Source organism: Dendrobates tinctorius, unplaced genomic scaffold (genome assembly GCF_039654945.1).
Source record: "Dendrobates tinctorius isolate UK_male_01 unplaced genomic scaffold, ASM3965494v1 ptg000019l, whole genome shotgun sequence".
Taxonomy (NCBI): Eukaryota; Metazoa; Chordata; class Amphibia; order Anura; family Dendrobatidae; genus Dendrobates; species Dendrobates tinctorius.
This window is the reverse complement of record NW_027361687.1, coordinates 51,545,001-51,571,047: the sequence shown is the minus strand read 5'-3', so window position 1 is coordinate 51,571,047 and position 26,047 is coordinate 51,545,001. Positions and strand designations below refer to the sequence as shown.

The 26,047-nt window shown below is 41.9% G+C and overlaps 1 protein-coding gene across 1 annotated transcript; it reads right to left on the bottom strand.

Annotated features, from left to right (window-relative positions):
- Positions 1-1,513: 1,513 nt before the first annotated feature.
- Positions 1,514-23,588, bottom strand: DCAF8 (DDB1 and CUL4 associated factor 8). The gene is made up of 13 exons (XM_073567018.1): positions 23,356-23,588; positions 21,350-21,431; positions 20,176-20,840; positions 14,095-14,235; positions 13,766-13,860; positions 13,576-13,686; positions 13,312-13,384; positions 10,556-10,613; positions 9,460-9,567; positions 8,838-8,968; positions 7,528-7,647; positions 7,027-7,143; positions 1,514-3,157 (listed from the first exon to the last, which is right to left on the bottom strand). Exons 2-13 carry the CDS (start codon positions 21,396-21,398, stop codon positions 3,035-3,037), a joined length of 1,791 nt encoding a protein of 596 aa, XP_073423119.1. The 5' UTR covers positions 21,399-21,431; positions 23,356-23,588; the 3' UTR covers positions 1,514-3,034.
- Between the last annotated feature and the right edge of the window lie 2,459 nt (positions 23,589-26,047).

Below are 26,047 nucleotides of genomic sequence, written 5' to 3'. Positions count from 1 at the left end.
TGTAAAAATTGTCTTATTGTGACAATTTAGCTATAACTAAAACCTGATCTAAATTGTTTTAGGACACCAAGTTGGGTCCTGAATTACATATGAATCACTTAGCGGGCAAGGGTGGACTTACCCAAGACATCTTTTTAGATTCCTAGTGGGCCCTTATCATTATGACCAACATATTAAGGAAAAGTTTATTTTGTAAGTTTATTACCTTTTTTCTCTAAACCACTGCATTTTAATTGGGCACATACGATGAGGCACACAAATACACACAATCTGAGTGTATCAAGAGGATATACTGTAGCAAACCCATACATATATTTTATATACATACATCGTACAAGTGTCCTTGATTATCTAAAACCTACGAATGGAAAAAAAAAATATTCTAAAAAAAAATTAAGCCATTTCCTTTATATATCCAGTCATGATATGGTTGCTGCCTATGGAAAAAGCCATATTCAGAAAAAATATATATGATACACACACGAACAACCTTAAGAGATAGTCCCTTTTTTCAATATCTCTTCCCTTTTTGTGTCTTTTTTGGTTAACTTTTTTATTATAGTTGAAATATTTTTTCCAGTTTGCCCTTTCCCAGCATATGACGCTCAGACCGTGTTAACTGTGTGTACATATATATTATACATATATGTATATGAAATATACTAAGTGTTCCTCTTGCTGTTTAGTGTTAATTTATTGCAAAGCTATAGGACTTGAGATGAAAGAATTCAGTTTTGGTTTTCCAGATTCTGATCCAAATCAATCGTTGTGGAGAAGAACAGAAATAAAAAGAAAATATATTTTATAAATTTGGACAAAACTATTTAAAATATATTTTTTTAGACCACTGGCATAATGAAGTGGGTACAAATTGACTTCAAAATGGTTTAACAATATTTTCTCTTTTTCAGTATGGGGAAAAATAAATCTGACTATAAGATACAATGAAGTGCCAAAATATGAACGGTTCTCCAAATTGTGACGACGTGGTCAACAATTGAACTCCCAATTGTGGCAACGTGGTCAACAATTGAATTCCCAATTGGGACGACGTGAGCAGGTCACAATTGAACTCCAAATTGTGACAACGTGGTGAACAACAACATTTGAACCTTTTATTATTACAATTTTATTTACACCGATTACTATACTGCCTTAAATCTATAATGATTTGGGGGCAGTCTCTGCACTTCTGAATTAATTTACTTGGGGTTACCATTTTTCCTCAATGATAGGAAATATATAAAAAAAAAAAAAAAAAAATAGGGACGATTTAAAAAATAAAATAACTTGTACTGATAATTTGCACTGACCACTTGGAACACCTTCCATCAAAAGTCCCTTGTGTGCTTAACTTTGTAATAAAAAAAATAAATAAAAAATGTAAATAAAAAAGAAACTGCATATTGTTAGAAAATAAAAATGAAAGAATAAAAAAAAAAAAAAAAAAACCTGAGCTTGGCTTTAGCATTCTATTGAAATTGTAAGAAAAAAAAAAAAAAAACAACAATAATTGTGCTAATAAAAGTTTATTGTATTCAAATGCAACTGTGCGAATTCGTCATTTATGTACATTTATTTATTTTACACTAAACCCATTCATTCACCTTCCTCGATGTAAATAAATGAAGCGTTATCAGGATTGAACTTCTCTTATTGCATTTATTTCTATATAATATATAATATTCATTTTCTTTAAACTTAACAATTTTGCAAAGTCAAACATCCAGCTCGATAGATTCAGAAAACGGTGGGAAAGCAAAGCCGATGACTGAGTCGAAATCCTGAAGTTTGGTTCAGCCAGAATTCCTAATTTTCTCAGAAATGCATATGAAAGTTCACTCATTGGTGAAGGAAGGAAAGTGGGGAGGGAGGAGAATTTTTTTTATTTTCGTTTTCCATATAACTTTAATAGAGTTTTCATGAAAACTAAAAAAAAAAAAAAACAAAACACAAAAGAAGAGAAAAGTGCAAACATTCGCATTACTTACACAGTATCCTGCCAGGGAGGAGAACACTAATGACAAACCGTTTTCAGAGTTACTAAGGGAGGAAATCCTTCCACTTAAGAAAAAGGGGTGATCAAACTTATCAGAAAAGAAACAAGGAAAACAAAAATAAGATGAAAATACGTGACAAAAACACGAAAAAAGCGGAAAAATTATTTTTTTGTTGAGTTTTTCAAAATGTATAGCAACCTCCAAAGACCAGCCTGGCTAAGAATTCCTCCCCCCCGGCAGGAGGAAATAATATTCAGCCTCTCCCTTCACTAGGACCTCGTTCGGTGGCGACAACATTACTCTCGAGCAAACAGTATATACACATATAAATATAGGTGAGAAAAAAAGATATAGTAAAACAAAACCTAAAATCTTTTTTATAGGAAAGAAAAAAAAAATCCACACACCAAAAAGAGCAATAAATGCACAAAGACCTCCGTGCAGATTTTTCTTTCTCATGCATTTTTTTTTTTCTTTTTAGCCCACACACAAACAGAAAATTAAGACTTAATTTCACTAGACACTGAAAGAGAAAAAAAAAACAAAAAAAAAAAAAAAAGGTAAAATAAGAATGAAGAGATGCATAATAGACAAACACACATCGGGGTGAGGACTAGGGCGGGAAAAGCAATTACATCGAAAAATGCCGCCTGCTCTCCCCTCCGCCACTCCTCCTATATCTTTTCAGTCCTTCTTTCCTTCTGGCGCTCTCAAACTGCTGGTAATAAACGATCTAGAACAAAGCTCGGATAGTGGGAAGCGGCTCCGCCGTGTGGATCGCTCCTTCCTTCTCCAAAGCCAACATTTCCAAAGTGCAGTTATGCAAAGCCAAAAAAACAAAAAAATAACAAAACAACTTTTGCCCCTTTCCTAAACAGGAAAAAAAAAATATCAGGGCGTAAGAGGGACAGCGTGGCTTCTTACACTACAGTCCTAGAACTTTGATAAAAAGCTGAAAAATGTCTATTAGTAAAGAAGTCCCTGCCGCCCGACCCCCTCTTAGGCAGAGGAGGAAGGGGAGGAAAGGAGGTGGCTCACGACGGGATGCACTGGACGCGATCGGGACCCTCTTCGTCGTCGTCATCGGAACTGTCGGAGGTGCTGGGCGAGGAGTCTGAGTCGGCATCTGTCGTGTTTAAACCGGGATCTCTTCTCCTCTGACAATCATGGAGGATAGCAGTGAAAAACAGTATATTAAAATATATATGTATATAGCACTTTTTTTTTTTACAAAAAAAAAAACTTTTCCCCCTTTCCCTTTGCCCTGCACCTTGAGTGCTCAAAAAACGGCACAGAACCGGTAATTTACCACGCAGGCCTACAGGTAAGCGGTCCCAACTGGGAAACTGCCTCCATAATTGCAGAAGAATTGAAAATAAAAAATCCTAATATTCTCAATTTAGTAAAAAAAACGAACACATCAACAGTATTACAACCTGATAATTAGCAAATCCCTACCAGTAAGATTCATGCACGTTCAGCTATAATTACCCATCAATAAAGGAAGTAGTAGTGCGTGCACGAACTACAAGACCTACGGTGAAGGAAATAAGTATTTGATCCCTTGCTGATTTGGTAAGTTTACCCACTGACAAAGACATGAACAGTCTATAATTTTAAGGGTAGGTTGATTTTAACATTGAGAGATAGAATATGAAAAATAAAATCCAGAAAATCACATTGTATAAATTATATACATTTGCATGTTCCAGTGAGAAATAAGTATTTGATCCCCTACCAAACCACAGGACAGGTCCGGCGCCTGCGCATTGCAGTATTCTGATGTGCCCTCAACAGGGCAGAGCAGTGCACCTGCGCAGGAGCCACGACAGGCAGCGAAGAAGAGGACGTCACCGTTAGAAGATGGGAGGCACTGGACCGCAACATCCATCGGGACCAAGACCGGACCGCATTACAGAATGCTGTAGATAAGTCCCTGATGGCGGTGCCGGCAACTGATACTCAAAAAATTGGATGACAGACTCCCTTTAAGAGTTCTGGCTCCTACACACCAGTTAGACGCTCCTTAACTCTGTACCTGCATTAAAGACAGCTGTCTTGCATAGTCACCTTTATAAAAGACTCCTGTCCACAGACTCAGTCAGACTCTAACCTCTACAACATGGGCAAGAGCAAAAGAGCTTTATAAGGATGTCAGGGACAAGATCATAGACCTGCATGAAGTTGGAATGGGCTACAAAACCATAAGTAAAATGCTGGGTGAGAAGGAGACAACTGTTGGTGCAATAGTAAGAAAATGGAAGAAATACAAAATGACTGTCAAACGTCATCGATCTGGGGCACCATGCAAAATTTCACCTCGTGGGGTATCCTTGATCATGAGAAAGGTGAGAGATCAGCCTAAAACTACACGGGGGGGGGGATTGTTAAAGATCTCAAGGCAGCTGGGACCACAGTCACCAAGAAAACCATTGGTAACACATTACGCCGTAAAAGTTTAAGATCCTGCAGTGTCCGCAAGGTCCCCCTGCTCAAGAAGGCACATGTGCAGGCCGTCTGAAGTTTGCTAATGAACACCTGGTTGATACGTTGAGAGCTTGGGAGAAGGTACTGTTGTGGTCAAATGAGACAAAAATTGAGCTCTTCGGCATTAACTCAGCTCGCCATGTTTGGAGGAAGAGAAATGCTGCTTATGACCCAAAGAACACTGTCCCCACTGTCAAGCATGGAGGTGGACACATGTTTTGGGGGTGTTTCTCTGCTAAGGGCACAGGACTACTTCACCGCATCAATGGGAGAATGGATAGAGCCATGTACCGTAAAATCCTGAGTGACAACCTTCTTCCTTCTGCCAGAACATTAAAAATGAGTCGTGGCTGGGTCTTCCAGCAAGACAATGACCCAAAACATACAGCCAAGGCAACAAAGGAGTGGCTCAAAAAGAAGCACATATTGTAGAATTATAAGAAAATATTGTAAGGATGTAATTTTTACACTAGAAAGGATAATCGGGATACCAATTGAATGTAGTCCAGAGCTGTGTGTGTTGGGAGTTGTGGATGAAGAAATGTGGACTCATTATGACAGGATATTTCTCAGGGAGTTTGTTTATGGCCAAGAAAGCGATAGTGCTGAGGTGGATGGGGGGACGGTCTCCTTCGATCAATCAGTGGAAAAAATAAGTGAACAATATAATTCCGTATGAGAACATATTATACAGAAACAGAGGATGTCCCCAGAAATTTCACAGAATTTGGGAAAGGTGATGCGACTATATCCTTGACACACCTAGCCCCTGATGCCATAATTTCCTCAACTGCAAGATATAACCCTTGAGGTATCTCTTTTCTAATGCATAAATATGATGCTTTATGTGGACTCGGGAATATTTTCTTATTATAACCCGAATTGTTACAAACTTAGAACCCGGATAAAGAATCTCCCGATTAGTGATGCAATGCTGCTGAGAATACATCATGTTTAATGTTCTATTTCATTTGTGTGATTTATTTTATTATTGAAAGCATGATTTTATAACTGGTATTGTGGATGATGCTTGTTATATTATTTTGTAGAATCTTTCAATAAAAAGTTTAAAAAAAAAAAAAAAAAAAAAAAAAAAAAAAAGAAGCACATTAAGGTCATGGAGTGGCCTAGCCAGTCTCCAGACCTTAATCCCATAGAAAACGTATGGAGGGAGTTGAAGCTCAGAGTTGCCAAGCGACAGCCTCAAAATCTTATATAATTTATACAATGTGATTTCTGGATTTTATTTTTCATATTCTATCTCTCAATGTTAAAATTAACCTACCCTTTAAATTATAGACTGTTCAAGTCTTTCTCAGTGGGTAAACTTACAAAATCAGCAAGGGGTCAAATAATTATTTCCTTCACTATAAAACATGGCAATGAAGAGAACAGAACGTCAAGCTGGATCCTATACCTTTACAGAGCAAGGAAACATGTACTGACCCACCTGAGCCCATAGGGGGCAGTATAACCATTATATAGTTGCCCATAGGGGGCAGTATAACCATTATATAGTTGTACATAGGGGGCAGTATTATAGTAGTTATATTCTTGTACATAGGGGCAGTATTACAGTAGTTATATTCTTGTACATAGGAGGAGTATTATAGCAGTTATATTCTTGTACATAGGGGCAGTATTATAGCAGTTATATTCTTGTACATAGGGGGCAGTATTATAGTAGTTATATTCTACATAGGAGCAGTATTATAGTAGTTATATTCCTGTACATAGGGGGCAGTATTATAGTAGTTATATTCCTGTACATAGGGGGCAGTATTATAGCAGTTATATTCTTGTACATAGGGGGCAGTATTATAGTAGTTATATTCTTGTACATAGGGGCAGTATTACAGTAGTTATATTCTTGTACATAGGAGCAGTATTATAGCAGTTATATTCTTGTACATAGGGGCAGTATTATAGCAGTTATAGTCTTGTACATAGGGGGCAGTATTATAGTAGTTATATTCTTGTACATAGGGAGCAGTATTATAGTAGTTATATTCTGGTACATAGGGAGCAGTATTATAGTAGTTATATTCTTGTACATAGAGGGCAGTATTATAGTAGTTATATTCTGGTACATAGGGGCAGTATTATAGTAGTTATATTCTGGTACATAGGAGCAGTATTATAGTAGTTATATTCTTGTACATAGGGGCAGTATTATAGTAGTTATATTCTGGTACATAGGAGCAGTATTATAGTAGTTATATTCTGGTACATAGGAGCAGTATTATAGTAGTTATATTCTGGTACATAGGAGCAGTATTATAGTTGTTATATTTTTGTATATAGGTGGCAGTATTATAGTAGTTATATTCTTGTACATAGGAGCAGTATTATAGTAGTTATATTCTTGTACATAGGAGCAGTATTATAGTAGTTATATTCTTGTACATAGGGAGCAGTATTATAGTAGTTATATTCTGGTACATAGGAGCAGTATTATAGTAGTTATATTTTTGTATATAGGTGGCAGTAGTATAGCAGTTATATTCTTGTATATGGGAAGTAGAGGTCTGCTACTCACTCTGCGGTGCCCTCGTTGTCGAAGATGATGCATAAGAAACCAGAGCATGTGATTATCAAACAAGTCAGCGTGGTGTAGACTGTCCTCGTCCCTCTCGCGCTTATTCTTCTTAATAATCTGGAAGTAGAGGACACAGGTTAACACTCGCTCTACAGATATGAGGGGGTCGTCCACCAATTCCTACATTTTGAGCATGCGTCTATAAGGCCTATGTGGACAATCTTGCTGTTGCAGAGGCCCGATCAAGCTGACTATTATTCCGGGCCAGGTGTACACACTCCCCCTCTCCGCAGGGAGTGAAGTGATTACGTTCATTCCTCCATTCTGCATCTGGCACAGTGAGTCTCATCTGCCGGGAGTGGTGACTACAGCACCATATGGATTGGAGATGAGCTCACTGCTTTACTAATTTGGGCCCACACATTCAGTGAACAAGTATAAAGGAAGATGTTAACCACATGTGGAGAATGTATAGGGTTGGAGCCCCTTTGCCCATCTTACCTCCTTCAGGCCGTCTAGCTCTGTCAGATCCTTGGCTGTGGGAAGCCAAATTTTCACATCATAGTCGAGGCCGCTGGTGGCCAGGACGGGTAGATGGGGGTGAGGCTCCAAGCAGTTCACCTGCGATGATACAATGAGGTCATACTGAACAACAACACTAAAGACATTACTGGCAGAATTGTAAGAGCAGCTCTAGGTGTGACTGGACAAGGATACTAGTTGTGCCATCACAACCACCCCTCCACTTTCCGTATGGATTGTACTTTGGAAAATAATTAATGACAGCTAACTAAGATCGGACCTAATACTAAACCTTCAAAGTAACGCCAACAAAGATGGCCATAGAATCATAGAATCGTAGAGTTGGAAGGGACCTCCTGGGCCATCTGGTCCAACCCCCTGCTCAAAGCAGGATTCGCTAAATCATCCCAGACAGATCTTCTTCCTACTCGGCCTGGCAGCTCCTCCCATCTCAAACAGAATATTTGAGGAGCAACTGCATCCCCCTCCTCCCGAGCAGCTCCATCCGGTCTCAGACAAAATGAGAAGCAGCAGCTACATGCCCCCCTCTCCCTACCTGTCTTCTCGAGTAGCTCCTCCCATCAGACAATATGAGGAGCAGCAGCTGCATCCCCTTCCTCTCCCTACCTGTCTTGAGCAGATCCTTTCAGCAGACAATATGAGCAGCAGCATCCCCCTTCTACCTGTCCTTTTGAGCAGCTCCTCCCATCAGACAATATGAGAAGCAGCAGCTGCATCCCACTCCTCTCCCTCCTATCTTCCATTTCCAGATTCACATTAGACGGCCTTTTTGAAGGTTTGTGAACATGTAAAAGGGACAGGGAGAACATGAAGACCCAATCACCCTTAAGGGTTTGTGCACACGCTGCGGATTCTGCTGCGGTTCCGCAGCAGATTTGGCCGCTGCGGGTCCACAGCAGTTTTTGCTGCGGTGTACAGTACCATAATATCCTATGGATATTAAAAACCGCAGTGCAGACGGGGCAGATTTTTCCACGCGGTTTTCCTGCGGTTTCTAAACCGTCAGTTCTTTCTGCATGTCAATTCTTTCTGCGGATTCTGCTGCGGTTTGCCATCTCCTCCATTGTGGAGATGAAAAACCGCAGGTCTTTTGACCTGCAGATTTTACAAAATCCGCGCTGCCAAATCCGCACCCCAGCGCAGCACGTGCACATACCCTAAGGCAGTATATATTACAGCAGTTTTGGGAAAGTGTAGGTCTGTCAGGAAGTAGGACATTTTTGCTCTGCAAGACCCCCTAGACCTATATCGTTGCCCTTTTTCCTTACCACGCCACCCTTGTCACCGTCCATGAACTGCACAATCTGACAGGAAGACTTATCCCACAGGAAGATGTGGCCGCAGTCGCTCCCGCTCACCACAAACTCGCTCTTCGGCCCGTAGAAGTTCACGCCCTTCACTGAAAAGCAAAAAAGGAACCAGGTTGTGTGCTACATCCTGCACCAGACAACCCCATGTATGGTGTGAAACTACCACCCCCAGCATTCCTGACCTCAGGTCTCATTACCCCCATCCCACTACCTGGCGTGCAGCCTGCGGAGGGACAGACATATTAGCATTAAACTGCAATACCAAGGAAGCGCTTGGCTGGAAATATTTAACAAGCTCTCGCAGATGCTCACAAAAGGCAGTGGTAATGAGAAGGCAGCAGTAATGAGAAGACAGACCGACAGGGGAGGGGGCAATGCCTGCAGAGCATTGCACTAGTCAGCTGCAGGCTGCAAATCATCAAGCCAGTATTAAGTGAATATTCTCTAATCTGCCGCCCTCTACAGGACAAAGGTGAAATTGAACACAATCTTACAAGCAGTGGGGCATATTGGAAGCCATGGAAGCATCACCCAGCTTTCCCGCATAGCTTACAAGTGGTCCACCAGGGCAGCTCCTCACCTGTGGCGTTATTCCGATGACCCTTGTACCTCTTGATGTACTGTGCCCCATCGCTGTGAGATGAGTTAAACAGGTAGATGTCTTCATCATTGTAGCTGGCGAGGAGCTCTGCAAAAAACACATCAAAGAGAATAAACTTATTGGGTGCCCTCTTTAAAATAAGACCCTATATGATACCCTATACAACTCTGTACCCAAATATTGCACTCATTTAAAAAAGGGATTTTGCTTCAATAGTCGGCGCTGGGTCAAAAACATCATGTGACCAGACTGACCTCCTGAGTGGTTGTATAGGGTCCTCAGGGAAGGAGCTTATTCAACCATAGGACCCTTTATAATGCAGCATCAAATAATTGACCCCAGGAGACTTCTTAAACTAGGGAACTTGAATCTCAAGAGGCAGTATTTTGTTCAAAGCATCACTTGACCACTCTGCTCTCCTGAGCCGGTGAACAGGCTCCTCAGGGGAGGAACACAGACAATAACCTATTCTTATAGTCCTAATGGTACTTCTGCCCAGACATAACTATACCCCCTTAAAAGGATAATTAATCCTAGAAATTTTCAGCAAGTAGAAATCCTGCAAAAGAAAATATATATCTCTCTATCTCTCTCTCCACACACAGGGCCACAGAGGAAGAGGAGGGTGACATGGTTGATCTCCTGGAACACAGAACATTTTTGTACATTTTTCCCCTTTTACCTGTGATACAAGACCACATGGAAACAGGAGAAGGGTGGCAGCGCCAGGCACAAGAAAGGGTTAAACAGCGGCAGCTTTTCGCACAGTAATAACATTTATGCAGCAGACGAAGATTTGCTGGCAATTGGCATTCAGTGTGAATTAAGCAGTGATCGCTCCCCCCACCCAGCAGCTTATCTCTTATTGCAAGGACTCCGCAGATGGAGCAGATGGGAGCCAAACAAACATGGCCGCAGCACGTATTTATCACCCACCCGCGGTATTCTGCACCAGAGATCAAGATTGCTACCCTTTACCAGGGCAATATAAATCCCCCTCCATCTATTAATCCAATCAAGAGACCCCCCCTTTTATATATCCCTAGGGTTTCTGGGTGGACGATCCGGCACGTACCTGTCCCATCATGGCTGTATACCAGACAGGTGATGTTTGCTTTTGCTTCACTCGTTACCTAGGATAGAAACACCGATCAGTGAGCGGTTCCTGGCGCCCCCTACTGGCCGTAAACGGTTGATTTCCCATGCCCAAACAGATATTACTTACTGCCCATTACATTTTCATTAATTCTTGGAGATAATAAATATCTTCTTTACAGTTCGTTGTTTTGGAGACCAACCACCACTGCTAGAAAGGAGAACATGCACAAGGGCTTACAAGCACTTGACTACTGTGCTTAGATTAACTGTTTTAAAGCTGGCCCAGATCCCAGGAGCACCAATACCTCCTAATCTCTGCCTGTAGGATTTTTACAGGATGAAAATGATGAAATGGTAAGACAGGATGTTGAGAAGGCTGAACTTTTAAATTCCTATTTTGCATCTGTTTTCTCTCAGAAAGGAAATGTAACATCAACTGTTATTCACTGTCCTATTAAGGGAATAGAAGAATCCATGATAACTATAAACAGAAAGATAGTGAGGAAATTCAAGTCTCCAGGTCCAGATGAATTACACCCCAGAGTACTGAAGGAGATAGCAGAAGAAATTTTTGAACCCCTCTCCATAATCTTTGAAAATTCTTGGAGAACTGGAGAAGTGCCAGAAGACTGGAGAAGAGCAAATGTTGTTCCTATCTTCAAAAAGGGGAAGAAGGTGGACCCAGGCAACTATAGGCCGGTGAGTCTGACTTCTATACCAGGAAAGATCTTTGAACAAATTATTAAACAACATGTATGTCAATACCTGGATAAGAATGAAGTGATTAAACAGAGTCAGCATGGGTTTGTAACTAATAAGTCATGTCAGACTAACTTAATTTCCTTCTATGATGGTATCACTGAATAGGTGGATCAAGGAAATGCTGTAGATATAGTATATCTTGACTTCAGCAAAGCATTTGACAAAGTCTCTCATACAATCCTTATTGAAAAAATGACTAAGTATGGAATGGACAAGGCAACTGTTAGGTGGATTCATAACTGGCTTAGTGATCGGACCCAAAGAGTGGTCGTAAATGGCTGCACATCCAGTTGGAAGAATGTCTCAAGTGGGGTACCACAGGGCTCTGTCCTGGGCCCTGTATTGTTCAACATCTTTATCAACGATTTAGATGAAGGAATTGAGGGTAAACTGATTAAATTTGCTGATGACACAAAGCTAGGAGGGATAGCTAATACTAGAGAAGAGAGAGAGAGGATTCAAAAAGATTTAAATAAACTGGAGAAGTGGGCAGCAGAATGGTTTTTAACAGGGAGAAATGCAAAGTAGTACATCTGGGCAATAAAAATGAAAAAAGCAAATATAGAATGGGAGGAATAGGGCTAAGTGACAGCACATGTGAAAAAGACTTGGGTATACTAATAGATCACAGACTGAATATGAGTCAACAGTGTGATGCAGCAGCAAAAAAGGCAAATGCAATTCTAAGATGTATTAACAGAAGCATACAGTCTAGATCACGTGAAGTAATTATTTCCCTCTACTCCTCTTTGGTCAGACCTCATCTGGAATATTGTGTCCAGTTTTGGGCACCACATTTTAAAAAAGACATTAACAAACTGGAGCAAGTTCAGAAAAGAGCGACCAGAATGGTGACCGGTCTGCATACCCTGTCTTATGAGGAAAGATTGCAGGATTTGGGAATGTTTAGTTTGCAAAAGAGAAGACTGAGAGGAGACTTAATAGCTGTCTACAAATATCTAAAGGGCTGTCACATTGTAGAAGGATCAACTTTATTCTCATTTGCACAAGGAAAGACTAGAAGCAATGGGATGAAACTGAATGGGAGGAGACACAGATTAGATATTAGAAAAAACTTTTTGACAGTTAGAGTGATCAATGAGTGGAACAGGCTGCCACGAGAAGTGGTGAGTTCTCCTTCAATGGAAGTCTTCAAACAGAGGCTGGACAGACATCTGACTGGGATGATTTAGCGAATCCTGCTTTGAGCAGGGGGTTGGACCAGATGGCCCAGGAGGTCCCTTCCAACTCTACGATTCTAACTTCTGCACAGTGTTTACACAATAGACAGCAGCGGTGGTCGGTCTCCTAGGCAATGTGCAGTAAACAAAAGTATTAGTATTTGACGGGACGGCAGGAAATTTTAATAAGCAGTAAATAACAAAAGTGCTTGTTGTTACACGCCCAATCAGAAAATATTAAGCGATGAAAGTATAAATGACCATTTAAAGGGAAAGCCTTAAAAGTACTTTAATTTACACACACAATCTCTGGGGGGGCTGCAGTAGAGCCATGATCTACCGCTTTTACCTGATATTCCGTGCTAAACTACAACAAAAGGTACTGTAATGGGCATTAAGTGCCAACAGTACCCCCAACAGCAAGGAGTGCCCCCCTCTAGTGGCCAAATATAGCTTAGCAGTTAGTGAAAAAAAATATGTTGTGCTCAGCTCCATGACCGTAAGAGACATTTTTGGAACTCATCATCCCTTTACAACAAGGGTAAATCCAGCAGAAAACATGAGAGTTACATTTTACCCAACAGCAGGAGTACACTACTCTACAGGATCTGGTTGTCTGTCCAGTGTAATAGCAAGGTCACACCGCTTGACAACCAATCATTTTGCGGTGGTTGTCAGGGAGGATCGGTCAAGGAGGCTCAGTTACTGCTGCGATACATAGGAGGCCCGACTATAAAAACAGATTCAGTAGGAGGACCCCTTTAAGAGCATCCTAACACGTAACACTCACCAAGTGATGGGGACAGAATTTCTTCAGGACGCCGTTATTCTCATTCTCGTTAATTTTCCGCTGGTCGTAGATCCTGAGAGAAAGAAAGTAATGAGCTGCCGCTCTCTCATCTCCTGCTATGCCGCAGTGTCCAGGTCACGTCATAACTACGGGAAAGCTGGCTGCTACAACAGACGCCATATTGATGGTTGCCGAGCTATTGCATTCAATGTCATGTGATAATCCAGGCATTTCTAGATTATTCAAAGCCTAAACTCAGCTTACCGAACAAACTGGTCTCGTCCTCCAACAGCAAACTGGTAAGTGTTGGCTGGGTTGACATAGATGGTGTAGAGGCCGATCTTCTTGTCCTTCTCCTTGGTGACCACCAGTCTCCTTTAGGAGGGGGAAATTGGACATGAGGAGGAGACATAACATGCAACCACCGCAGAGCATAGGCAGGGGGTGTACTCACGAGGCCGGCCGATCTTGCCGTAGGTCGATTGTGAACACCACGGCATCCTCGCCGGCCGACAGGAAAGTGCATGGGGAGTCTGGCTCCAGCGCAAGCTGTGGAAAGAAGATCATAGGCTGTATCATTCAGGATGATGCTCATACCGCAAGTTTAGGATCGGTTACACCTGCGGGAAATCTTAGGCTTTTGCTAGGGTAAATGTAGGCATAAGCAGTGCTGAAGTATAAAGCAGGGAGGAGGGAGAGCAGGTTGTAATCAGCTACAATAGGAAAGATCATTCTTAGGATTAATAGAGAAAAGAAGCAGTGTAAAGCACAGACAATACCCACCTTATGCGAGGCGCCTTTGTGCTGTGCAACCCGCTTTGTGTTTTTGCAGCACTGAATGGCGGAGAGCTCTGCAACGCGTACCTGTCCGTCCCTGGCACACATCGCCAAGGTGGAGTCACCACTGTTCGGCAAGAATTTTGCCTTAAAATGAATTAAAAAATAAACAAAATTTGACTATAAATTAATTGAACCTGAAATACTCTGTGCTGCAAGAAATATTGTGCAAGATCACACCAGGCAACCCTGTCCTTATCAGATTCATCCCAGCCTTCCTTGTCCTGCAAGTAGGTTGTGATGCCGATTATAATCAGTCCTTCGGACGCTGAGGCACGTTACGTCAGCACACGTGCGAAACGTGGAGGAGGCCTCAAACCACCAGTCACATCGCAGCCCAAAGGAAAGACACCATCTAATTACACTAGTATCGCTATAATGCTGCCCCCCCCCGTGAGCCAGCAAATAGCTGCTACCATACTACTACAATACTGCCCCCTATGTGCAATAATATAACTACTATAATACTGCCACTATGTACAAGAATATAACTACTATAATACTGCTCCTATGTACAAGAATATAACTACTATAATACTGCCCGTATGTACAAGAATACAACTACTATAATACTGCCCCCTATGTACAAGAATGTAACTACTATAATACTGCCCCCTATGTACAAGAATATAACTACTATAATACTGCCCCCTATGTACAAGAATATAACTACTATAATACTGCCCCCTATGTACAAGAATATAACTACTATAATACTGCCCCCTATGTACAAGAATATAACTACTATAATACTGCACCATGTACAAGAATATAACTACTATAATACTGCACTATGTACAAGAATATAACTACTATAATACTGCTCCTATGTACAAGAATATAACTACTATAATACTGCTCCTATATACAAGAATATAACTACTATAATACTGCTCCCTATGTACAAGAATATAACTACTATAATACTGCTCCCTATGTACAAGAATATAACTACTATAATGCTGTCCCCTATGTACAAGAATATAACTACTATAATACTGCCCCTATGTACAAGAATATAACTACTATAATACTGCTCCTATGTACAAGAATATAACTACTATAATACTGCCCGTATGTACAAGAATATAACTACTATAATACTGCCCGTATGTACAAGAATATAACTACTATAATACTGCTCCTATGTACAAGACTATAACTACTATAATACTGTCCCCTATATACAAGAATATAACTACTATAATACTGCTCCCTATGTACAAGAATATAACTACTATAATACTGCTCCCTATGTACAAAAATATAACTACTATAATACTGCTCCCTATGTACAAAAATATAACAACTATAATACTGCCCCTATGTACAAGAATATAACTATTATAATACTACTCCTATGGACAAGAATTTAACTACTATAATACTGCCCCTATGTACAAGAATATAACTACTATAATACTACCCCTATGTACAAGAATATAACTACTATAAGGCTATGTGCACACGTACCGGAACTCCCGCGGAAATTACCGCGAGAATTCTGGAATTCCAGCCCGGGAAAATCGCGGGAATTTAAAATGCGATTTTCCCGAGGAAAAACTACCATTTTGCAAGCGTATTTAGCTTGCAAAATGCTAGCGTTCTCCAAGCGATCTGTAGCATCGCTTGGAGAACTGATTGACAGGTTGGTCACACTCGTCAAACAGTGTTTGACAAGTGTGACCAACTTTTTGCTACTGAGGCCGCCTATGCAGCATCAGTAGTAAAAGATAAAATGTAAAAAAAAAAATAAAAAATGGTGTTATTCTTACCTTCCAACGTCCCGCGCATCCGTTCCCATTAATCCTGGGACTTCGCGATCCCGCGAGAACGGACGTCATCGCGGGCATTTTCGCAAAGGACTACTGGGAACGAGAGCGTGGAGAGAAGCGGGAAGGCTGCGCGGGACGCCGGAAGGTAAGAATAACAATATTTTTTATTTTAATTTCTATTTTTTACAGGGATATGGTACCCAAAGCCCGGAGGACAGTCTCCTCTCCTCCGGACCGTGGGTACCATCCGCAAATGTTCTGCTTACTTTCCGCATGGTGTGCACAGCCACATGTGGGAAGTAAGAGGAACAAAGCATTCCTATGGGTGCGGGATCGCCGCGATTCCGCAAAATTAATGAGCATGCTGCGGTTTTTACCGCGAAGCGATTCCGCCGCGGTAAAAACCGCAACATTAGCACAGCATTGCGGAATCCCATAGGAATGCATGGGATGCTTATTTTTCGCGGTTAAAACGCCACGTGTGAACTCAGCCTAATACTGCTCCTATGTACAAGAATATAACTATAATACTGCCCCTATGTACAATATACGATAATACAGCTATGTACAAGAATATAACTACTATAATACTGCCCCTATGTACAATATACTATAATACTGCTACTATGTACAAGAATATAACTACTATAATACTGCTCCTATGTACAAGAATATAACTACTATAATACTGTCCCCTATGTACAAGAATATAACTACTATAATACTGTCCCCTATGTACAAGAATATAACTACTATAATACTGTCCCCTATGTACAAGAATATAACTACTATAATACAGCTATTTACAAGAATATAACTACTATAATACTGCTCCTATGTACAAGAATATATCTACTATAATACTGCTCCCTATGTACAAGTATATAACTATAATACTGTCCTTATGTACAAGAATATAACTACTATAATACTGCTCCTATGTACAAGAATATAACTACTATAATACTGCCCCCTATGTACAAGAATATAACTACTATAATACTGCCCCCTATGTACAAGAATATAACTACTATAATACTGCACCATGTACAAGAATATAACTACTATAATACTGCACTATGTACAAGAATATAACTACTATAATACTGCTCCTATGTACAAGAATATAACTACTATAATACTGCTCCTATATACAAGAATATAACTACTATAATACTGCTCCCTATGTACAAGAATATAACTACTATAATACTGCTCCCTATGTACAAGAATATAACTACTATAATGCTGTCCCCTATGTACAAGAATATAACTACTATAATACTGCCCCTATGTACAAGAATATAACTACTATAATACTGCTCCTATGTACAAGAATATAACTACTATAATACTGCCCGTATGTACAAGAATATAACTACTATAATACTGCCCGTATGTACAAGAATATAACTACTATAATACTGCTCCTATGTACAAGACTATAACTACTATAATACTGTCCCCTATATACAAGAATATAACTACTATAATACTGCTCCCTATGTACAAGAATATAACTACTATAATACTGCTCCCTATGTACAAAAATATAACTACTATAATACTGCTCCCTATGTACAAAAATATAACAACTATAATACTGCCCCTATGTACAAGAATATAACTATTATAATACTACTCCTATGGACAAGAATTTAACTACTATAATACTGCCCCTATGTACAAGAATATAACTACTATAATACTACCCCTATGTACAAGAATATAACTACTATAAGGCTATGTGCACACGTACCGGAACTCCCGCGGAAATTACCGCGAGAATTCTGGAATTCCAGCCCGGGAAAATCGCGGGAATTTAAAATGCGATTTTCCCGAGGAAAAACTACCATTTTGCAAGCGTATTTAGCTTGCAAAATGCTAGCGTTCTCCAAGCGATCTGTAGCATCGCTTGGAGAACTGATTGACAGGTTGGTCACACTCGTCAAACAGTGTTTGACAAGTGTGACCAACTTTTTGCTACTGAGGCCGCCTATGCAGCATCAGTAGTAAAAGATAAAATGTAAAAAAAAAAATAAAAAATGGTGTTATTCTTACCTTCCAACGTCCCGCGCATCCGTTCCCATTAATCCTGGGACTTCGCGATCCCGCGAGAACGGACGTCATCGCGGGCATTTTCGCAAAGGACTACTGGGAACGAGAGCGTGGAGAGAAGCGGGAAGGCTGCGCGGGACGCCGGAAGGTAAGAATAACAATATTTTTTATTTTAATTTCTATTTTTTACAGGGATATGGTACCCAAAGCCCGGAGGACAGTCTCCTCTCCTCCGGACCGTGGGTACCATCCGCAAATGTTCTGCTTACTTTCCGCATGGTGTGCACAGCCACATGTGGGAAGTAAGAGGAACAAAGCATTCCTATGGGTGCGGGATCGCCGCGATTCCGCAAAATTAATGAGCATGCTGCGGTTTTTACCGCGAAGCGATTCCGCCGCGGTAAAAACCGCAACATTAGCACAGCATTGCGGAATCCCATAGGAATGCATGGGATGCTTATTTTTCGCGGTTAAAACGCCACGTGTGAACTCAGCCTAATACTGCTCCTATGTACAAGAATATAACTATAATACTGCCCCTATGTACAATATACGATAATACAGCTATGTACAAGAATATAACTACTATAATACTGCCCCTATGTACAATATACTATAATACTGCTACTATGTACAAGAATATAACTACTATAATACTGCTCCTATGTACAAGAATATAACTACTATAATACTGTCCCCTATGTACAAGAATATAACTACTATAATACTGTCCCCTATGTACAAGAATATAACTACTATAATACTGTCCCCTATGTACAAGAATATAACTACTATAATACAGCTATTTACAAGAATATAACTACTATAATACTGCTCCTATGTACAAGAATATATCTACTATAATACTGCTCCCTATGTACAAGTATATAACTATAATACTGTCCTTATGTACAAGAATATAACTACTATAATACTGCTCCTATGTACAAGAATATAACTACTATAATACTGTCCCCTATGTACAAGAATATAACTACTATAATACAGCTATGTACAAGAATATAACTACTATAATACTGCTCCTATGTACAAGAATATATCTACTATAATACTGCTCCCTATGTACAAGTATATAACTATAATACTGTCCTTATGTACAAGAATATAACTACTATAATACTGCCCCTATGTGTAAGAATAAAACTACTATAATACAGCCCCCTATGTACAAGAATATAACTACTCTAATACTGCTCCCTATGTACAAGAATATAACTACTATAATACTGCCCCTATGTACAAGAATATAACTACTATAATACTGCCCCTATGTACAATATACTATAATACTGCCCCTATGTACAAGAATATAACTACTATAATACTGCCCCTATGTACAAGAATATAACTACTATAATACTGCCCCTATGTACAAGAATATAACTACTATAATACTGCCCCTATGTACAAGAATATAACTACTATAATACTGCCCCTATGTACAAGAATATAACTACTATAATACTGCCCCTATGTACAAGAATATAACTACTATAATACTGCCCCTATGTACAAGAATATAACTACTATAATACTGTCCCCTAAGTACAAGAATATAACTAATATAATACTGCTCCCTATGTACAAAAATATAACTAATATAATACTGCTCCCTATGTACAAAAATATAACTACTATAATACTGATCCCTATGTACAACAATATAACTACTATAATACTGCTCCCTATGTACAAGAATATAACTGCTATAATACTGCCCCTATGTACAAGAATATAACTACTATAATACTGCCCCTATGTACAAGAATATAACTACTATAATACTGCCCCTATGTACAATATAACTACTATAATACTGCCCCTATGTTTAAGAATATAACTACTATAATACTACCCCTATATACAAGAATATAACTACTATAATACTACCCCTATGTACAAGAATATAACTACTATAATACTGCCCCTATGTACAAGAATATAACTACTATAATACTGTCCTCTATGTACAAGAATATAACTACTATAATACTGTTCCTATATACAAGAATATAACTACTATAATACTGCTCCTATGTACAAGAATATAACTACTATAATATTGCCCCTGTGTACAAGAATATAACTACTATAATATTGCCCCTATGTACAAGAATATAACTATTATAATACTGCCCCTAAAATACAAAACCGTCTCCATGTGTAGAAGTACCTGAAACACGTTGCTTTTGTGGCCGCTTTCGAACTCTAGCACGGGTTTCCTCTTCACCCAGTCCCACACCACCACTTTGAGGTCATCGCTTCCGCTGGCCAGCCAGGTCCCCCGCTGGTTGAAGTGCAGGGTGTTCACACACCCCAGGTGCCCTTCCAGGCCGTGCAGCAGTTTGAACCTCTGGACGAACCCTCTGGCCCCGCAGGCGTCATAGATGAAGCGCCTGCTGCTTCCTATCTCCCTCTGCCTCAGGGCTCGTATTGCCTTCCAGCGCGGTTGAGGAAGTGGCGTCTTCTCAGACGACACCCAGTCTTCGAGGGCCTTCTCGTCGTCAGAGGAATCGTGCTCATGGTTGGCCCGTTTGCGCTGACCTCGCTTTCGCAGTCGATCCTCCTCCTCCTCTTCCTCATCATCCTCAGAGTGGGACCCGTCGTTCCCCCGGTTCTCGTCGTTAATGGAATAGTGTCCGGTATCATCCATGCTGTCGGAGTCCTTATCCTCTCCTGAGCTCTCGGAGCAACTGTCTCTACTCTCGACGCGGTTGGTACCCGTCTCATCACCCGTGAGGCTCAAACTCATGTCGGACGCCTCTACTTCAATCCCGGAGGAGTTCTCCCTTCCTTCATCCGCTCCAGACATGTCTTCGGGGCTACTGGAGAAACTACCTGTCAAACCCAAAGTTCAAAGCAATGTATTATATAAATTTGTGTGGAGTTCCCTTTTAAACCATTTGGTTATACCCTTTGCAGACATCAGGTGGCACTCTTCTATCAGGAAATACATAAAATGACTGCTCCAAACAGCAGGATGGGGAAACTCCAACACTAGACATCTCACCCCCTTAGATGTTAACACTTAAAGCGACTACAGCAACCAAGCGGTTAGCCATCCACCTGCAAAAGTATCACGGGGAACAACTGAATAGTCATGGAGCTAAAGAAGACCCCCACCTCCTACTAAAGGTTTACTGTAGGACACCAAGGACAAGACACGGCAACACAAGTGATCAGCAGGCTCAAGTCCCTAGTGGGAGAGGGGAAAAAAGGGAGAAGGGGGAGAAAGTGAAAGCAGGAAAGCAAGTACAGCAGGAAGGGGTTAAAAGGAAACACTCAGTCATTCTAGGGGAAGATTTTGATTATAGTAAGGGAGAATCCGGCCCCCACAGAGGACTCACCATTGGTCAGATCTGTTTTACCTTCGGCCATTTCACCGCTGAATGACATGGTGGCTCCCCGCTACTGATCAGAGCAAAATACCTGCAGAAAAAGTACACAAGGTGAGGGGCCCCGGAGTACAAAGCGCGGGAGACCCCAATATAACACATACACCAAAGTACTGGGGGAGTAGGGGCACCACTATATATCACAGCACGGGGGGGGGGGGGGGGCTAGCGTATTTATCACAGTACGGGGGGGACCCCTATATATCACAGTATAAGGGAGAGTAGGGGCACTTTATATATATATATATCTATAAATATATATATATATATATATATATATATATATATATCACAGGACAAGGCAGAGGAGGGGGTCCCATATATATATATATATATATATATATATATCACAGGACAAGGCACAGGAGGGGGTCCCCTATATATATATATCACAGGACAAGGCAGAGGAGGGGGTCCCCTGTATATCACAGTACGAGGGAGAGGAGGGGCACCCCTATATATCACAGTACGAGGGAGAGGAGGGGGGAACCCTATATATCACAGGACAAGGCAGAGGAGGGGGTCCCCTGTATATCACAGTACGAGGGAGAGGAGGGGCACCCCTATATATCACAGTACGAGGGAGAGGAGGGGGGAACCCTATATATCACAGGACAAGGGAGAGGAGGGGGACCCCCTAAATCTCACAGTACATGGAGGAATCCTATGTATCAAAGTATGAGGGGAGAGGGACTCCTATATATCATTGTACAAGTAGAGGAGAGGGGCTTCTATGTATCACAGTAGAGGGGAGGAGGAGGACCCCTACACCCCGCAGCGCCAAGGGGGGTGGGGGGGGGGACCCCTACACCCCGCAGCGCCAAGGGGGACCCCTACACCCCGCAGCGCCAAGGGGGACCCCTACACCCCGCAGCGCCAAGGGGGACCCCTACACCCCGCAGCGCCAAGGGGGACCCCTACACACCGCAGCGCCAAGGGGGACCCCTACACACCGCAGCACCAAGGGGGGTGGGGGGACCCCTACACCCCGCAGCACCAAGGGGGACCCCTACACCCCGCAGCACCAAGGGGGGTGGGGGGACCCCTACACCCCGCAGCACCAAGGGGGGTGGAGGGACCCCTAAACACCGCAGCACCAAGGGGGGTGGGGGGACCCCTACACACCGCAGCACCAAGGGGGGTGGGGGGACCCCTAAACACCGCAGCACCAAGGGGGGTGGGGGGACCCCTACACACCGCAGCACCAAGGGGGGTGGGGGGACCCCTATACACAGCAGCACCAAGGGGGGTGGGGGGACCCCTACACACAGCAGCACCAAGGGGGGTGGGGGGACCCCTACACACAGCAGCACCAAGGGGGGTGGGGGGACCCCTACACACCGCAGCACCAAGGGGGGTGGGGGGACCCCTACACACCGCAGCACCAAGGGGGGTGGGGGGACCCCTATACACCGCAGCACCAAGGGGGGTGGGGGGACCCCCAAATATCTCAGTATGAGGAGGGGAACCACTACATTTCACAGTATATGGAGGACCCCCTAAATATCAAAGTACGGGGGAGAGGGACTCCTATACATCACTGTACAAGTGGACGAGTGCCTCTATATATCACAGTAGAGGGGAGGAGGACCCCTATATACCACAGTATGGGAAGGGGGGAGTAGGACCCTATACATCACAGTGCAAGGAGGACGAGGGGGGACCCCTACACATCACAACGCAGGGGGGGCGAGGTGAGACCCCTATACATCAAGGTGCACGGAGGACCCCAATGCATCACAATGCAAGGAGCAGGAGGGGGGACCCCTATATATCACAGTTCGGAGGGGGTAGAAGGCCCCCTAAAAACCATAGTGCAGGAGAGGGGTAGGAGGACCCCTATACACCACACTACGGGGTAAGGAAGAGGACCTCTAGATACCACAGAACGGAGGGGGACCCCTTTATAACAGTAGAGAAGGCACAGGACCGGGCAGTGCTCGGCGCAGGCCGCTCACCTGTGCTTCCCGTGGCGCTCGGTGCCTGGAAGGGTCCGGGCCGCAGCACGAGCGGAGGCTGCAGAAGGCCGCGCTGCTCCCGGCTCAGCGTCCGCGTCCTGGGTCCCGGCTGTAGTGTTACCAGGCCCGGGAGGGGGGAGGAGTCAACACGTCCGACCAGCAACGGTAGCGGCCATGATTGTCCTCCCAGTCCCGCCCACTGACGGCAAGAGGAGCCGCAACACCCGGAAATACAGCAGTGTACACCGCGCATATACATACCCGACCGGTCATATATATATATATATATATATATATATATATACACTGCCGTATACACGACCGGTCATATATATATATACACTGCCGTATACACCACCGCTGGTCATATATATACACTGCCATATACCCGACCGGTCATATATATGTATATACACTGCCGTATACATCACCACTGGTCATATATATATATACACTGCCATATACCCGACCGGTCATATATATATATGTATATACACTGCCGTATACACCACCGCTGGTCATATATATACACTGCCATATACCCAACCGGTCATATATATGTATATACACTGCCGTATACATCACCACTGGTCATATATATATATACACTGCCATATACCCGACCGGTCATATATATATATGTATATACACTGCCGTATACACCACCGCTGGTCATATATATACACTGCCATATACCCGACCGGTCATATATATGTATATACACTGCCGTATACACCACCGCTGGTCATATATATACACTGCCATATACCCGACCGGTCATATATATGTATATACACTGCCGTATACATCACCACTGGTCATATATATATATACACTGCCATATACCCGACCGGTCATATATATATGTATATACACTGCCGTATACACCACCGCTGGTCATATATATACACTGCCATATACCCGACCGGTCATATATATGTATATACACTGCCGTATACACCACCGCTGGTCATATATATACACTGCCATATACACCACCGGTCATATATATGTATATACACTGCCGTATACACCACCGCTGGTCATATATATACACTGCCATATACCCGACCGGTCATATATATGTATATACACTGCCGTATACACCACCGCTGGTCATATATATACACTGCCATATACCCGACCGGTCATATATATGTATATACACTGCCGTATACATCACCACTGGTCATATATATATATATACACTGCCGTATACACCACCGCTGGTCATATATATATATATACACTGCCGTATACACCACCGGTCATATATATGTATATACACTGCCGTATACATCACCACTGGTCATATATATATATATATACACTGCCATATACCCGACCGGTCATATATATATATGTATATACACTGCCGTATACATCACCACTGGTCATATATATATATATACACTGCCGTATACACCACCGCTGGTCATATATATATATACACTGCCGTATACACCACCGCTGGTCATATATATACACTGCCATATACCCGACCGGTCATATATATATATATATATACACTGCCGTATACACCACCGCTGGTCATATATATACACTGCCATATACCCGACCGGTCATATATATGTATATACACTTCCGTATACATCACCACTGGTCATATATATATATATACACTGCCATATACCCGACCGGTCATATATATATATGTATATACACTGCCGTATACACCACCGCTGGTCATATATATACACTGCCATATACCCGACCGGTCATATATATGTATATACACTTCCGTATACATCACCACTGGTCATATATATATATACACTGCCATATACCCGACCGGTCATATATATATATGTATATACACTGCCGTATACACCACCGCTGGTCATATATATACACTGCCATATACCCAACCGGTCATATATATGTATATACACTGCCGTATACATCACCACTGGTCATATATATATATATACACTGCCATATACCCGACCGGTCATATATATATATGTATATACACTGCCGTATACACCACCGCTGGTCATATATATGCACTGCCATATACCCGACCGGTCATATATATGTATATACACTGCCGTATACACCACCGCTGGTCATATATATACACTGCCATATACCCGACCGGTCATATATATGTATATACACTGCCGTATACACGACCGGTCATATATATATATATACACTGCCGTATACCCGACCGGTCATATATATATATATATACACTGCCGTATACATCACCACTGGTCATATATATATATACACTGCCGTTTACACCACCGCTGGTCATATATATACACTGCCATATACCCGACCGGTCATATATATGTATATACACTGCCGTATACATCACCACTGGTCATATATATATATACACTGCCGTATACATCACCACTGGTCATATATATATATACACTGCCGTATACACCACCGCTGGTCATATATATACACTGCCATATACCCGACCGGTCATATATATGTATATACACTGCCGTATACACCACCGCTGGTCATATATATACACTGCCATATACCCGACCGGTCATATATATGTATATACACTGCCGTATACATCACCACTGGTCATATATATATATATACACTGCCGTATACATCACCACTGGTCATATATATATATACACTGCCGTGTACACCACCGCTGGTCATATATATACACTGCCATATACCCGACCGGTCA